The sequence below is a fragment of the Megalobrama amblycephala genome, linkage group LG17 (genome assembly GCF_018812025.1).
Source record: "Megalobrama amblycephala isolate DHTTF-2021 linkage group LG17, ASM1881202v1, whole genome shotgun sequence".
NCBI lineage: Eukaryota > Metazoa > Chordata > Actinopteri > Cypriniformes > Xenocyprididae > Megalobrama > Megalobrama amblycephala.
In genome coordinates this window covers 46,771,192-46,785,092 of record NC_063060.1, presented here as the reverse complement: position 1 = coordinate 46,785,092, position 13,901 = coordinate 46,771,192, and the positions used below count along the sequence as shown (strand labels likewise).

The 13,901-nt window shown below is 42.0% G+C and overlaps 2 protein-coding genes across 2 annotated transcripts; one reads left to right on the top strand and one right to left on the bottom strand.

The window, feature by feature from the left end:
- Positions 1-3,141: 3,141 nt before the first annotated feature.
- LOC125250034 (FGGY carbohydrate kinase domain-containing protein-like) lies at positions 3,142-8,156 on the top strand. The gene is given in 12 exon segments (XM_048162339.1): positions 3,142-4,384; positions 4,462-4,590; positions 5,019-5,122; positions 5,199-5,285; positions 5,287-5,307; positions 5,612-5,673; positions 5,745-5,895; positions 6,042-6,116; positions 6,259-6,379; positions 7,450-7,544; positions 7,624-7,685; positions 7,813-8,156. Coding segments are annotated over 12 exon segments (1,134 nt in total). The 5' UTR covers positions 3,142-4,245; the 3' UTR covers positions 7,901-8,156.
- A 514-nt stretch (positions 8,157-8,670) lies between these two features.
- On the bottom strand, positions 8,671-13,502 carry LOC125250040 (peroxiredoxin-6-like). Its single transcript, XM_048162346.1, is given in 6 exon segments — positions 8,671-8,838; positions 8,921-9,067; positions 11,780-11,890; positions 11,892-11,927; positions 12,001-12,157; positions 13,397-13,502. Coding segments are annotated over 6 exon segments (702 nt in total). The 5' UTR covers positions 13,489-13,502; the 3' UTR covers positions 8,671-8,679.
- Between the last annotated feature and the right edge of the window lie 399 nt (positions 13,503-13,901).

Genomic DNA, 13,901 nt, shown 5'->3' with positions numbered 1-13,901 from the left:
CAGCTACAGGTTTGGTTTGCTTTGAAAAAATATGTTGATCATTTCTTTGACAGACTGGACAAAAATGATGTCGCACAATTTTGCAGGTTTCATTGCGTTATTATCACAAATAAAACAATCGACTCCAAACACAGATATGCAATATGATTATTATCTGAATAAAGGGGGAAAATGTCAGTATTCTCCAGTCGGAAATCACTTTTGGCCAATACTGTACATCTGGAAAAATGACTATTTTCAATCCTCTTCCTGAAATGTTCATTTACTAATATTTGTTGAAATGAAATTAATGTTGCATGAAAAAATCTGATGCTACTGTAATTCTATCAATTATGATAGAAGTAAATGTACAGCACCTTCATAAATTAAAACATAAAGAGCAAAAACATTGCATGTGTGATTTATTCATTATTTTATATAAGTAGAAAATGATTTATTTTGTAGAAAGGTCCATCACCATCTTCCTTTGAACTTAGTGACTTAAACACATCTGATGTCATCATTATGAATTCCTGTAAATATGAAATGCTGAGGAGGAATTAACTGCACCGTATGTTTTTTGAAAACATTATCCATATAAGAGCGTCACACGTATGAAATCATTTACAGACAGTTACTCTCATCATCACACTGTGACTTGTTTACAAAACGATCTGCTGTCAAATGCTCCGAACAAACTTTATTTCTCTCTACTCTGCTAAGATGGCGCCAGTGCACTCGGCATGCCGTCTCTCTTGTGTGTTTCAGTCTGTAGTAACGTTACCTGTACTGTTTGTTCTTTGTGTGGTATTGCACTGGTATCATGTAGACTCAGTGCTGACCTACGATCGCCAAGCCCTATTTAACATCAAATTTTGTATGGAAGCTGGTTACCTGGAAAACTGCCCAGTTCTCTACTCTCGCTCTCAATCCTCTTCCAATCCACCTGCGCCAGAGTGCGTTTACCAGCTACCTTGCTGTGTTCATCCTCTGCGGAAATGCCGCAGAAAGAGAGGTTGTCGTGGCGGTGTTCGAGTGAGAATTAGACGGGCGATTGCTTCCACCTTAAAATTCTCAACCCAGCTTTCCCTGGATACAACATATTTGGAGGGGCATAGTCTGGCGCGACGCTCTTGGGATTATTTATATGCTTTTCATCTTCCAGTTTTCGGTGATTCTTCTACCTCCGCTTTGCCGCGTTTACGACTTAGCCGGAGAGGAGTGGAACGTTTACATCTTCGCCAACTGGATTTTGTTCGACTGGATCGGAACCCGGAACCACAGTCTCATCTCAACATGCCCTTAGTCAATGCTAGGTCCGTGTGCAACAAGACTTATATTTTAAATGACTTTTATACTGGACGCAACTTGGATATCCTTTTCCTGACGGAGACATGGGCCTCTGCCGGTGAGTCGTCAGTTTTTGAAGAACTGTGTCCGCCGGGCTGTTGTTTTATTAGTACATCACAATGTACTGGCAAGGGCGGTGGGGTTGCCATGGTTTTTAAACAAACCCTTAACGTACGTCCCGTTTCTGTCGGGAGTTATGCATCATTTGAGTTACAATGTATTGTGCTTGAGTTTGATTCCACTGCAATGTTCTGTGCGCTTATTTATAGGACCACCTAATGTTGACAGTGCTTTTATATGAGAGTTTTGTGAATTTGTAACTCATATCATGCCATCATATGATCAGCTGTTATTAATGGGTGATTTTAATATACATGTGTGCTGCCCAGGTCGACCCTTGGTCAGTGAATTTGGTAATATTTTGGAATCTTTTGGTTTTATGCAACATATAAATGGAGCAACTCATATCCATGGTCACACACTGGACCTTATTTTGTCAAATGGTGTTGCTGTAGAAGATGTAACCATAGAAGTTGTCTCCTTCTCTGATCACAGCCCTATTGTTTTTAATGTCCATGCTGAGAATTCTGCAGTTATGGAAAAACATCTGGGCCATTACTCTCGTTGTATAAATTCATCTATTCCTCCTCAGTTTAGTGAAATCTATCATGCTAACGCTGTTGAAGGATCTATTCTGAATGCTGTTGAGTCTTCCATTGGACCTGATGAACTGACTTCTCTTCTCTATACATCTTGTTCTAATATTTTAGATGCTATTGCACCTTTTAAGTTAAAGTCACCCAGACAGAAATCTTATTACTGGCTCGACGATAATGCTCGCTCTCTCAGGCGGGCATGTCGTCAAGCGGAGAGGAAATGGAAACAGGATTCGTTAACTGTGTCTCTTGAGTTTTTCAAAGATTGTTTGTTTAACTTTCAGAAAGCTGCAAAATCAGCTAGGTCTAAGTATTTTTCAGGTTTGATTACTACACACTCTCATAGACCTAGAATTCTGTTTTCCACGATTAATTCAATAATTAATCCAGGTTGTCAGTTTCATGTGGAACCCTCAACTGAACTTTGTGAAACAATTTTTACATTTTTTTTCAGATAAAGTGTTAGCTATTCGCTCCTCTTTTACCTTGCAGTCATCAGATCTGTCATTGTTCTCGCTGGCAAGTCCGGCTTCCTTTTCTTGTTTTCAAATTGTTTCTTTGAGGGAACTCTGTGATCTGGTCAATAAGATGAAGAAAACTGCCTCTTCACTTGATGTCATTCCTTCTGAGATTATTAAGGCCTCTTTTTCTGAAATCGGTACTTCCATTCAGTCATTGATTAACTCGTCTCTAAGTGCTGGGGTTGTCCCGAAATGTTTCAAGCATGCTGTAGTTCAACCTTTGCTTAAGAAACAGGGTTTGGATGAAAATTGCCTTGATAATTATCGGCCTGTCTCTAAGCTTTCATTTCTATCTAAACTTTAAGAAAAAGTTGTATATTCACAATTGATTTCCTTTTTGAATGCAGCTAAATTAACAGAACCTCTCCAATCTGGTTTCTCTGCTCATCATAGCACTGAGTCTGCTTTGCTTAAAGTATTCAATGACATTTTGCTTGCAGTGGATAGTGGTAAAAATTCAGTTCTCCTCCTTCTTGATCTTACAGCTGCTTTTGATACAGTTGATCATGATATTCTTCTCTGCCGATTAGAAAATCTGTTTGGTATTGGGGGTATTGCTTTGCAGTGGTTCAACTCGTATCTTAGAGACAGGTCTTTTTCTGTTGAGTTAGGTAGGTTTTCTTCATCTGTTGCTCCTATTACCTGTGGAGTGCCCCAAGGATCCATTTTGGGGCCACTTCTTTTTAATTTATATATGCGACCTTTGGGAGACATTATTAGGAGACACAATGTTTCATTTCATTTATATGCTGTTGATACCCAGTTGTACATACCATTGAAAGCTGGCGATACTATTCAACTCTTATTGGCCTGCCTTGGGGACATCAAGAAATGGCTGTCCAATAGCTTTCTTCGACTAAATGAAAATAAAATGGAAGTAATCGTCTTTGGTCCCCCTAAGTTGAGAAGTGGTCTTATGAATGAGCTTGGCAAGCATTTCCCCTCCCAGGTTAGGAATCTTGGTGTCATTCTGGATTCTGAACTTTGCTTAACTAAGCAAACTAATACAGTTGTCAAGAACATCATCTCGAGACTGAAATCATTTTTAACTTTTAATGACCTGGAGAAAGTCATTCATGCTTTTATTACCTCTCGCCTTGACTACTGTAATTCATTATATCTGGGTCTTCCTCAGTCATCCATTGCACGCTTACAGATGGTACACAATGCAGCTGTGAGACTGTTGACCGGGGCAAAGAAAACAGAGCACATTACACCAATTTTAGCCTCTCTTCATGGGCTTCCTGTCTATTTTAGAATTCAATTTAAAATTTTGTTGTTTGTTTTTAAAGCTCTTAATGGTCAAGCCCCATATTATCTCTCGGTTCATCTTATTCCTTCTTCATCCTCCAGATCTCTAAGATCTTCTGATAGAGCTCTCTTGGTTGTCCCTCGTTCACGTTTAAAAACGAAGGGTGATAGTGCTTTTTCTATTGCGGCCCCCCGTCTCTGGAACCAACTTCCACTGGACATTCGCCTTGCACCTTCCATTACAACTTTTAAAATGAAGTTGAAAACATATCTTTATTCCCAGGCATTTTAAATGGATTTTGTCTATGTTTTATTGTTTTATCTGTTTTGTTTATTTTATGTTTATGTTTATGTTTATCTTTGACTTTGTTCAGCACTTTGGTCAGTTCTGCTGTGATAAATGTGCTATATAAATAAACTTTACTTACTTACTTACTTACAAACATATTTTTCATATCATGACCTGATCATATCGTATCCACACAGTAATGAAGCTTCTCTCCTGCCGCAGGTCTCTGTGTACTCTGGTCTGTAAGTGGACGTATTCCCCGTCTGAAGGGTGGGACGACACCTTCTGGAGCGCCGTCGGCCTGGAGGACCTGATGGAGAACAGTTACTCTAAGATCGGTGGGAGAGAGTACGGCTCAGGAGTGTGTGTGTGTGTGTTCAGCCGGTTGTGTTCATTGATAATGTTTGGTTTGCAGGTGAGCAGACATGTTGTCCCGGGACTCCTGTAGGACGAGGACTGACCGCAGACGCCGCTGCAGATCTGGGCCTGAGACCGGGGACGGCTGTGGCCGCTTCGCTCATAGACGCTCACGCAGGAGGGTTAGGTACGATACGCCATCAGTGCTCGCTCATCCAGAGCTCTTTCCTGTCATATTGAGCTGTTAAATACAGTGTCACTCCACTTCTGATTGACCTGTAAAGATTCGACAACCTGCTTCTGTCCTGAATAGATCAGATAGTTATATAAAATCTGCATAATGTGAACGTATCTAGTTGAACTAACAGATGGTGTTGCGTCTTTACTTGTTCACAAATATAAATACTGTCAGCTTGTTTCAGGCAGTTCAGAATCGCTTCTTTCTTTTAGGAAACAATAACTCCATTTATCTACACTTTGCATTAAAGAATAACTTTACTCATATAACTTATTATAATATAAAAACATTTGATTTAACAAGGGAAGTGTATTTTAAACATATACTCAGTCTTATCTTGAAGTAAATGAATGTTTTCTGTGGTGTCTCTCCTGCAGGGGTGATCGGGGCCGATGTGAGCGGACACCAGCTGCCCTGTGAAGAGCAACCGGTCACGTCCCGTATGGCGCTCATCTGTGGGACGTCCTCGTGTCACATGGCTGTGAGCTCCAGTTCCTGTAGGTGTGTGTGTTCAGAGCATGTGACTGATGATGTCAGTGTGTGTCTGTCTCTCTCAGGTGAGCACGCAGCCGCTGTTCGTCCCCGGGGTCTGGGGCCCGTATCTGTCCGCAATGCTGCCGGGACTGTGGCTGAATGAGGGCGGTCCAGAGCGCCACGGGGCGACTGGTGAGAGCGGAGCGTCCAGTCACATGTGCCTTTGATATGAGCAGTTGTTTACACGTTACAGTAAAATATTCTCATGGCTTTATAATATTAATATTGAAGCCACTGTACTCACATGAACTGATTTAAATATGTTTTTAGTACATTAATGGATCTTGAGAGAGGAAATGTCATTGCTGGCTATGCAGGCCTCACTGAGCCATCGGATTTCATCAAAAATATCTTAATTTGTGTTCTGAAGATGAACGAAGGTCTTATACACGGCATATACAGATGATTTACATGGAAATATATGAACATCTTTCAGGTGGACCATGTGGTGAAGGGACACGCGGCGTACGGTCAGCTGAGAGAGCAGGCGGAGACGAGGTGAGCGTCAGTGACTCTGATGCCGTCTCTCTGATGACGCTCAGTCTGATGTCTGTGTTCTTGTTCTTCAGTGGGAAACACGTTTGCTCCTGCCTGAACCTCCATCTGCAGCACATGTGTGGAGACGCAGCACATCTGGAGCAGCTGACCGCCGGCCTGCACATCTGGCCTGATTTCCACGGCAACCGCTCTCCTCTGGCCGACCAGACGTCACGGGGCTTGGTGAGGAGCGCAAATCACAAAATAAGAACATGAAGCTCATTATTAGGAGCATTAAAGTGTTTGTGATTACAGATACAATACACTGTTTTACCTCATTTTTACTGCAGTAAATCATTGTTTGATGTAGTTCCTGCTGGTTTGTTCAGGTTGTGGGACTCACTTTATCACAGACGCTGGATGATTTGGCTCTGCTGTATCTAGCAACTCTTCAGGCCATCGCTGTAAGACACACACACACACACACACACACACACACACACACATTCACACACTCACTCACACACACACACACACACACACACGCTCACACTCACACACACACACATGAATCTGACATGTTAATTGTGTCTCTGTTGTTTGAAGCTCGGCACCAGACACATCATAGATGCCATGAGAGAGGCAGGACATGACATCACAACCCTCTTCCTGTGCGGGGGGCTGAGCAAGAACGCTCTGTTCGTACAGACACACGCCAACATCACGGGTGAGTGTGATTCATCTGTGCGTCGCTGACCTGTGAAGTGTAGAGACCAGCTGATACACTGACGTCACATGACTGTGAACGTCACCACACAACTAACATGAGTCTGATTTGTGTTAGTTAATGGAGGATGTAGAAAGGTCAAGGGTCATAAACCGCCTGTTAAAGATTTCCACAAATGCACGCTGCAGTTCATCACAGGCATTATTATCAACACACATATTATAGATGATTTTGTAAGATCACTGTAAATGTGACTGATGTAATTTAAAGGGTTAGTTCACCCAAAAATGAAAATAATGTCATTAATTACTCACCCTCATGTCGTTCCACACCCGTAAGACCTTCATTCATCTTCATCTTCAGAACACAAATTAAGATATTTTTGATTGAAATTCCGATGGCTCAGTGAGGCCTGCATAGCCAGAAATGACATTTCCTCTCTCAAGATCCATTAATGCACTAAAAACATATTTAAATCAGTTCATGTGAGTACAGTGGTTCAATATTAATATTATAAAGCCACGAGAATATTTTTGGTGCGCCAAAAAAACAAAATAACTACTTATTTAGTGATGGCCGATTTCAAAACACTGCTTCAGGAAGCTTCGGAGCGTTTTGAATCAGCGTATCGAATCATGATTCGGATCGCGTGTCAAAAAGCTAAAATCACGTGACTTTGGCGCTCCGAACCGCTGATTCGACACAAAAGATTCATTACGCTCCGAAGCTTCATGAAGCAGTGTTTTGAACGACATGAGTGTAAATAATAAATGACAGAATTTTCATTTTTGGGTGAACTAACCCTTTAATGCAACAAATATCTGCTCAGCCATTTGCGTTTGTACATTGAAAATATTCATATATGAACACTGTTGTTATTTTTAATAACTTTTGTCAGTGTTATCCACTAAAAATCACCAAAACACCAGCTGATTCTCACACACTGAATGATGAAGTGCAGTGTGTTAGATGTGTGTACAGACACTGATGTGAGGTTGTGTGTGTGTGTGTGTGTGTGTGTGTGTGTGTGTGTGTGTGTGTGTGTGTGTGTGTGTGTGTGTGTGTTTCAGGGCTGCCGGTGGTCCTGCCGGCCGAACCAGAGGCTGTGCTGCTGGGATCTGCTGTGATCGGAGCCTGTGCTTCATCTGACTGCGGATCCATACAGGTACAGGACTGAACCCGACACACACACACACTCATAACGTCACAGAGACCCTGAGGAACATTCTGCCTTTCTTTCTTAGGAAGCAATGAAGAAGATGACCAGAATCGGGCATGTGGTCAGACCAAACCCTGAGCTAGAAAGGTAGAGTTCAATGATGTTTCTCATAATATAGTACAGGATTATAAATCAGGATTCTTGTGCTCATGTTTCTTGCATCAGCAGTTCTTCCCTCCTGTACTAGTAAGAATGAATATTCGTCTCTGTAAAGCTTTTACAGAAGGAAGTACGCCGTGTTTCTGCGTCTGTACGATCATCAGAAGGAGTGTGTGGCGCTGATGGAGGATGATGGAGTTTGACATAGATTAAACACAAGAGTCTTGACATGAAGACTGCTTCAAATGACCAAAAACACCAGATTTTCATGAATCTGTCCTTTATCTGAACATTATATGTGTTCAGCCCTTTACACCTGCACAGGTATTTTACACAAATGAGCAGGAGTGAGGAAACTATCACCAGATAAAACCAGTCAAAACCACTTTTGTGTTCGACCATAACTGGAATCAGTGTTGAAATATGCATTTCAGAGCAATAAAAGTCTTTTTAAAATCAGTTTTGCATGATTTAATTATTATTATTGTGTGTGTGTGTGTGTGTGTGTGTGTGTGTGTGTGTGTGTGTGTGTGTGTCGCGTCTGGCTCGCTTAGTTGGAGACATATAATATTCAGCAATACTGATCTATCAGATGAGACCTGACCTGTAGCTGGATGATGACATCACTGTTTTGTGCAGCTTTATTGATAAACTCATGTTTGCTTGTATACTTGAACTATAATTTAAAAATATAGTTGTAATTTGTAAATGTGTTATAGTATTTTGGAATAAATGTTAAAATTTTTTTGATAAAATGCATTAAAAAGTCCATTACACTTGCAAATGTAAAAATACAAATTAGAATTGGTTTTTTTTTAATTATTATTATTATTATTAAAATTAAGTGTAACTGCAACATGAAACATTAGTAAAAAAAAACATTACACAAAAATAAAACCCTGTGAGGACTGTGCCTCTTCGCTTGAGAACAGTGTTTATACGAACAGCTGCTCACACACACAGGCATCACTGAATCACCACATCAGCCGTCCGTACAGTCACTGCTGATGGGGTTTGGCTGTGGTGTGTAGCGCAGATACTTCTTCCCGGAGGGCAGGTCTTTGGTGTAAACTCCAGCGGGGAAGAGCGTCATGGCCTCCTGCTCAGGGATGCTGGGCGGCACCATAACACTGTCTCCAGGCTTCAGACAAGAGCAGATGTGAGCGTTACTCATTACACACTGATGGCAGGAACACACAGACTCCAAACAGACCAGGGCTTACCCGCCAGTCCACAGGTGTGGCCACACGGTTGTGTGCCGTTAACTGTAGAGAGTCGACCACACGGAGAATCTCATCAAAGTTACGTCCCGTTGTTGCAGGATAGAGAATGGACAGCTTCAGCTTCTTATCTGGACCAATCACAAATACCTGAACGAAAAGTGCACACGTTAAGATCAGTTAGTGCAGGTGATGGCTCTGTCCAAACCAATGTCCCTACCTTTTCAGTTATGTTAAACTGATATCTTATAACAGTAAACCACCAAACCAAGCAAAACAGGTTGAAATGCTGCTTAAATACCCAGGAAGCAGCATCACAGGAAAACAAATGTGATCTCATTCCATTGTCTCACAAATTGTGGTGTTGTCTGCAGTCATCAAGCTCTAACATTCAGTTTTTTTACCGTTTCACTGTTTGTTCAAACTTTATATTCAGTGTCTTTAACTACTTTGTAATAACATTTAAATTAATTATTGGATAAAATTCACTCATTGAGTACATACTGTACATGTTTTTACATTGTACTTTTATTTTAAAAACACCTACATCAGATGTTGGCTTAGCTTTTTTTTTGCATGGGAGCAGGAGCCGGATGTCTTGTGTGGAGAGCCACGCCTTCTGCCTGGTCTGTGGGGGGTGTCGATCTCCTTCCAAAGGCACATGGATGGAGTTGTTGAGACTTCCCCTGCTGCTGGTACAGTACGGACCCTAGCTCGGGATCCAGGTGAATGAGGATAGGAGCAGATGTAAAACCCTCTTTGAGTCATTCGAATGCGTTAGCTGCTTTGGGGGCCAGAACAGAGACTTGGGCGAGGCTTGGAGAGATGTGAGCGAAGGCTGTTAGGAGACTGTAGATGTTGTTATAGCCCAAGAACTGGATGTTAGTCTGATGGAATGAGAAACAGCTGGTGCTCCCTCAGCTTTTCCAACACCAGCCCTACGTGGTGATGATGTTTGGTCTGGTTCTGGGAGTACACCAAGATATCACTTGATGTAGACCAAGAAGAAATGGTGAAGGTACTCGCGGAATAACGAATTCATAAATCTTCGGTATTCATAGTGGCCTGTAAGGAGTTACATGAAAGAGAACTTACGTTTGCCCCCCTTCCAGGATCTGAATGAGGTTGCAGTCGCTGTGAAGTTTGAGATCCGTAATGACAGCTGCTCTTCTTTTCAGTGGATGCCAGGACGGAGGGGAGTGGATACTTCACTGTGTAGTTTTTTAGAGCCCAGTCATCAATTGCATTATAGTAATCCTCCATCCTTCTCAGCTGTGAAGAAGCAGCTTGAAGCAGCAGGGGTAAGTAAAAGGGTGGATGTGATTCTGAAGTAGCGCTTCAGGGAGAGATAACGGGTAGATTTTCTCAACGATGCCACAGTCCCATGGCAGGTCAGATGGCAATTAAAAGGCTTGTTGGTGGCCAGAAGACACTGAAGGTGGGACTATTCAGGAGGGATCTCTGTGGATGTTAGACTGGCAAGGCTTTTGATGGTTGTGGTCCCAACTACTAAACTGGAGGTCTCATGGATTTCCGAAGTCAATAGGGGATGAGGAAGATTAGGGAAACATCCAGGTAAATAATCTTTACCCCACTTCAGAACGCCTCTGGTTGACCAGGATAATACCAGTGAGTGCTGGATGAGCCACGGGCATCCCAGAATGATCTCAGCTGTCGACTTCTCCAGAACCAAGGAGGATGATGTTCTCAGTGTGCAGATGATGAATGAGACATCGGCTCAGAGGTTTCTGACTATAGAGTGGAATTGGAGAATGAGGTTTTACAAGGCTTTTTGCGAAGGTGGAGCTGGTGGCAGAGTGCCCTGGAGATGAAGCTGACCTGGAGTCGACAAGAGCTGAAACAGGTACAGAGAGGTCAGCAGCAGTAAGGGTCACGGTGGTGAACAAAGGTGAGGATTCATTTTTTAGCACAGTCTAAGTAACTCATAATCAGTGATGGAATCACACCCTTGGCGCAGATGAAACTGCTGCTTGTTGGTGGATGAATAAATAGGCTTTCACACAGACCATAATCTTGACACGTAGACACAAGATATAATTATAATGCCTTTACAGGACCTTTTTGATGGAGACAACAATTGACATCAACAGTAGAGATCAAAGATGGAGACAACACTGGAGACAATGATAGAGATCAACGATGGAGATCAGTAATGGAGTACTGAGAGGTAAGTTCAGAACAAACAGTCTGTAATGCTTTTGGACACCAGACACTGACTGATTGGAAATGCAGGGTGTTATTGAGTCCTTGATGTAGCTGTGATTATGACATGTGTCTGTGGTTAGAATTTGGGTGTATTTGTAGGGAAAGCCGGGATGGGATGTGACAACCTGCCCCCAACCTTACACGTGTCCAATTTCAATAGCAGCACAAGTGTTTTACACTACATCATGAAAACAGTAAGTACAATGTACCTAACTATTTACATATATATATATATATATACAGTAAAGACAACACATATAGTTTTTTATTGCTGCAAAATATCAACAAACACAAAACAAGGTTTACACTCTTTTCAGGTATGTGTAAGTGAAGTGAGGTGAAGTGACATGTTGCCAAGTATGGTGACCCATACTCAGAATTTGTGCTCTGCATTTAACCCATCCAAGTGCACACACACACAGCAGTGAACACACACCCGGAGCAGTGGGCAGCCAATGCTGCGGCGTCTCACCTTAGTCGTGGTATTGAGGGTGGGGAGAGCGCTGGATATTCACTCCCCTCACCGACAATCCCTGCCGGACCTGAGACTCGAACCCATGACCTTTGACCTACAAGGCCATTTTTATTTTTAAATTTGCCGTTTTGAAGTTTTATTCATGCGTGCAGTACACTTACACATCGTGCGCTGAGCGGCATCCCGGTCTGATCCTTCTCCTCCGGGTCCAGCATGCCCAGCATCTCGACCAGATGCCTCCGATCATCAGCTATGATTGGGAAAGGAAACTTGCTTCCGGCCTTCCGCGTTATTGTAAGCCATGATGTCCTGAAATCATCCGTCGAGACTCATTAGCAGCTCGTCACACAGAGAGACACACTTCAGACTGAAAGAAGCGAACCTTGCTCCAGCTGTGATGGTCTTTGAGGCTGTCGACGGAGAGCGCGATCAGCTTGACATTGCGTCTGCTGAACTCTGGACTGAGTTGAGCTGCTCTGCCGAGTTCAGTGGTGCAGACAGGAGTGAAGTCTCGAGGATGAGAGAACAGGACGCCCCAGCTGATGGAGGAAATAAACTCAGTTCACTCATGGGGAATGGCATGACTGTGGAAGCCCAATACTGGCACTTAAGAGAAAATAATCATGCTTTGGTCAATTATAATTATGACTTAAAAAGTTGAAATCATGACATACTAAGCCATATTTATCAGATGAAAAGTCAGATTTTTTATCTCATAAATATGACTTAGTAAGTTAGAATTATGACATTATTTAGCAAAGCATGATTTTCTTTTCTTGTGGCAGAAATGGGCTTTTATACAATCATAAACACATTTTAACATTTCACAGCATTTATTTGCGTTAGGTTTCAGAATCATAGGGTGTCTAACTCTAGCAAAACATTCAGCATAAAAGGGTCTGATAATGACTGACCGCATAACTCAGTGCCTGAACCCTTACCCTAACCTCAACCCTAAAGCCAAGTCTTGACCTTCAAACAGAAAGTGAGGACCAGTCAAAAGATTACTCACTTTGTTCTTACTCTGATGGTCTAACAGTGATCCTCACAAAGATAACTATACACACTCAGACTGTGACGAGGAGTCAAGGAAACTGGGATTCAGATCCATATGTGGTTTATTAAATAATAGCACCCAACAGTTCACAGCAGGTAAAGGCAAATCAGCAATAAGGTCATAACAGGCAAAGTATTGGGGCAGGAAGCAAACAAACAGAGTCAATATTCAGGTAAATATCAAGATCAAAAAGACGGCAGCATTAACAGTCTGAAGGGTCAGAACACTGGAAAAACAGTGGAGGGAAAACCACTCAATATTGTTAGCAATGGCCAAACCTGTGTTCAGCGTTAAAATAGTGTTCATAACAAAGAGTGTTTTTGTCGACTCTGCTCTTTATGTGTGTCAAACTCTGTCAGTGTTTTGGTGTAGATGAAGAGGTGGTAACAGTGGCGTCACGACAGCCTGACCTACAAACACAGTCACCATACAGGAATAGACAAGCTTTGACCATGTACGGTTTTATCAAAGCTGCCTGACTCGCACATGTTGTCCATTGTGAGGACATTACGAGAGAAACGTGTGTTATATCCAAGCCACACAATTCACAAACAACCAATACTGAATAAGAAGAAGAACAGAGGAGGAGAAAAGAGTTATTGTTAGATGTGACCTCAGGAAGTGACTGTTGAGAATAAAACTGTTGTATTGTAATTTATGATGAACAACACATTAAACAAACAAAACTCTCTCATATCACAAACATGATCTCATCACTTACGAATCCCCGAGAAAATCATGCAGTTTCAATCTGCCAAAAGTGGAATCGGCTTCGAAATTGGGAACGATGTCTCCTAACAGCATCCCCGGCATCCTGCAGCATCTCTCTATCTCTCTCTCTCTCTCTGTCTCTATCTGTCTGTGGTGCATGTTGGGAAGTGTGGTGTGGTTTGGTGTGTGGGAGGGTGTAAGAGAGAACTTGATTTGCAAGCATTATTTCTCTACACATATGGTGATTTACTGGAGTTCTCTCACACATTACAGTTTTTTACCAAACCCAATGACCAGCACCAGTTTCTCAATTCTTGTGTCACTCTTTCTAAACTCTTCACACACTGATCACACATTCAGTCTATGTGGGATAAACTGTGGATCATTTATCATTGTTTTGGTAGAAAATACATTCAATGATGACATCTTTCAAATGACATGAATGGATTTATCAAATACACACATAACAGTGAAACTCTATGAACCTACAGGCCAGTTTGTACATTTAAAGAAGA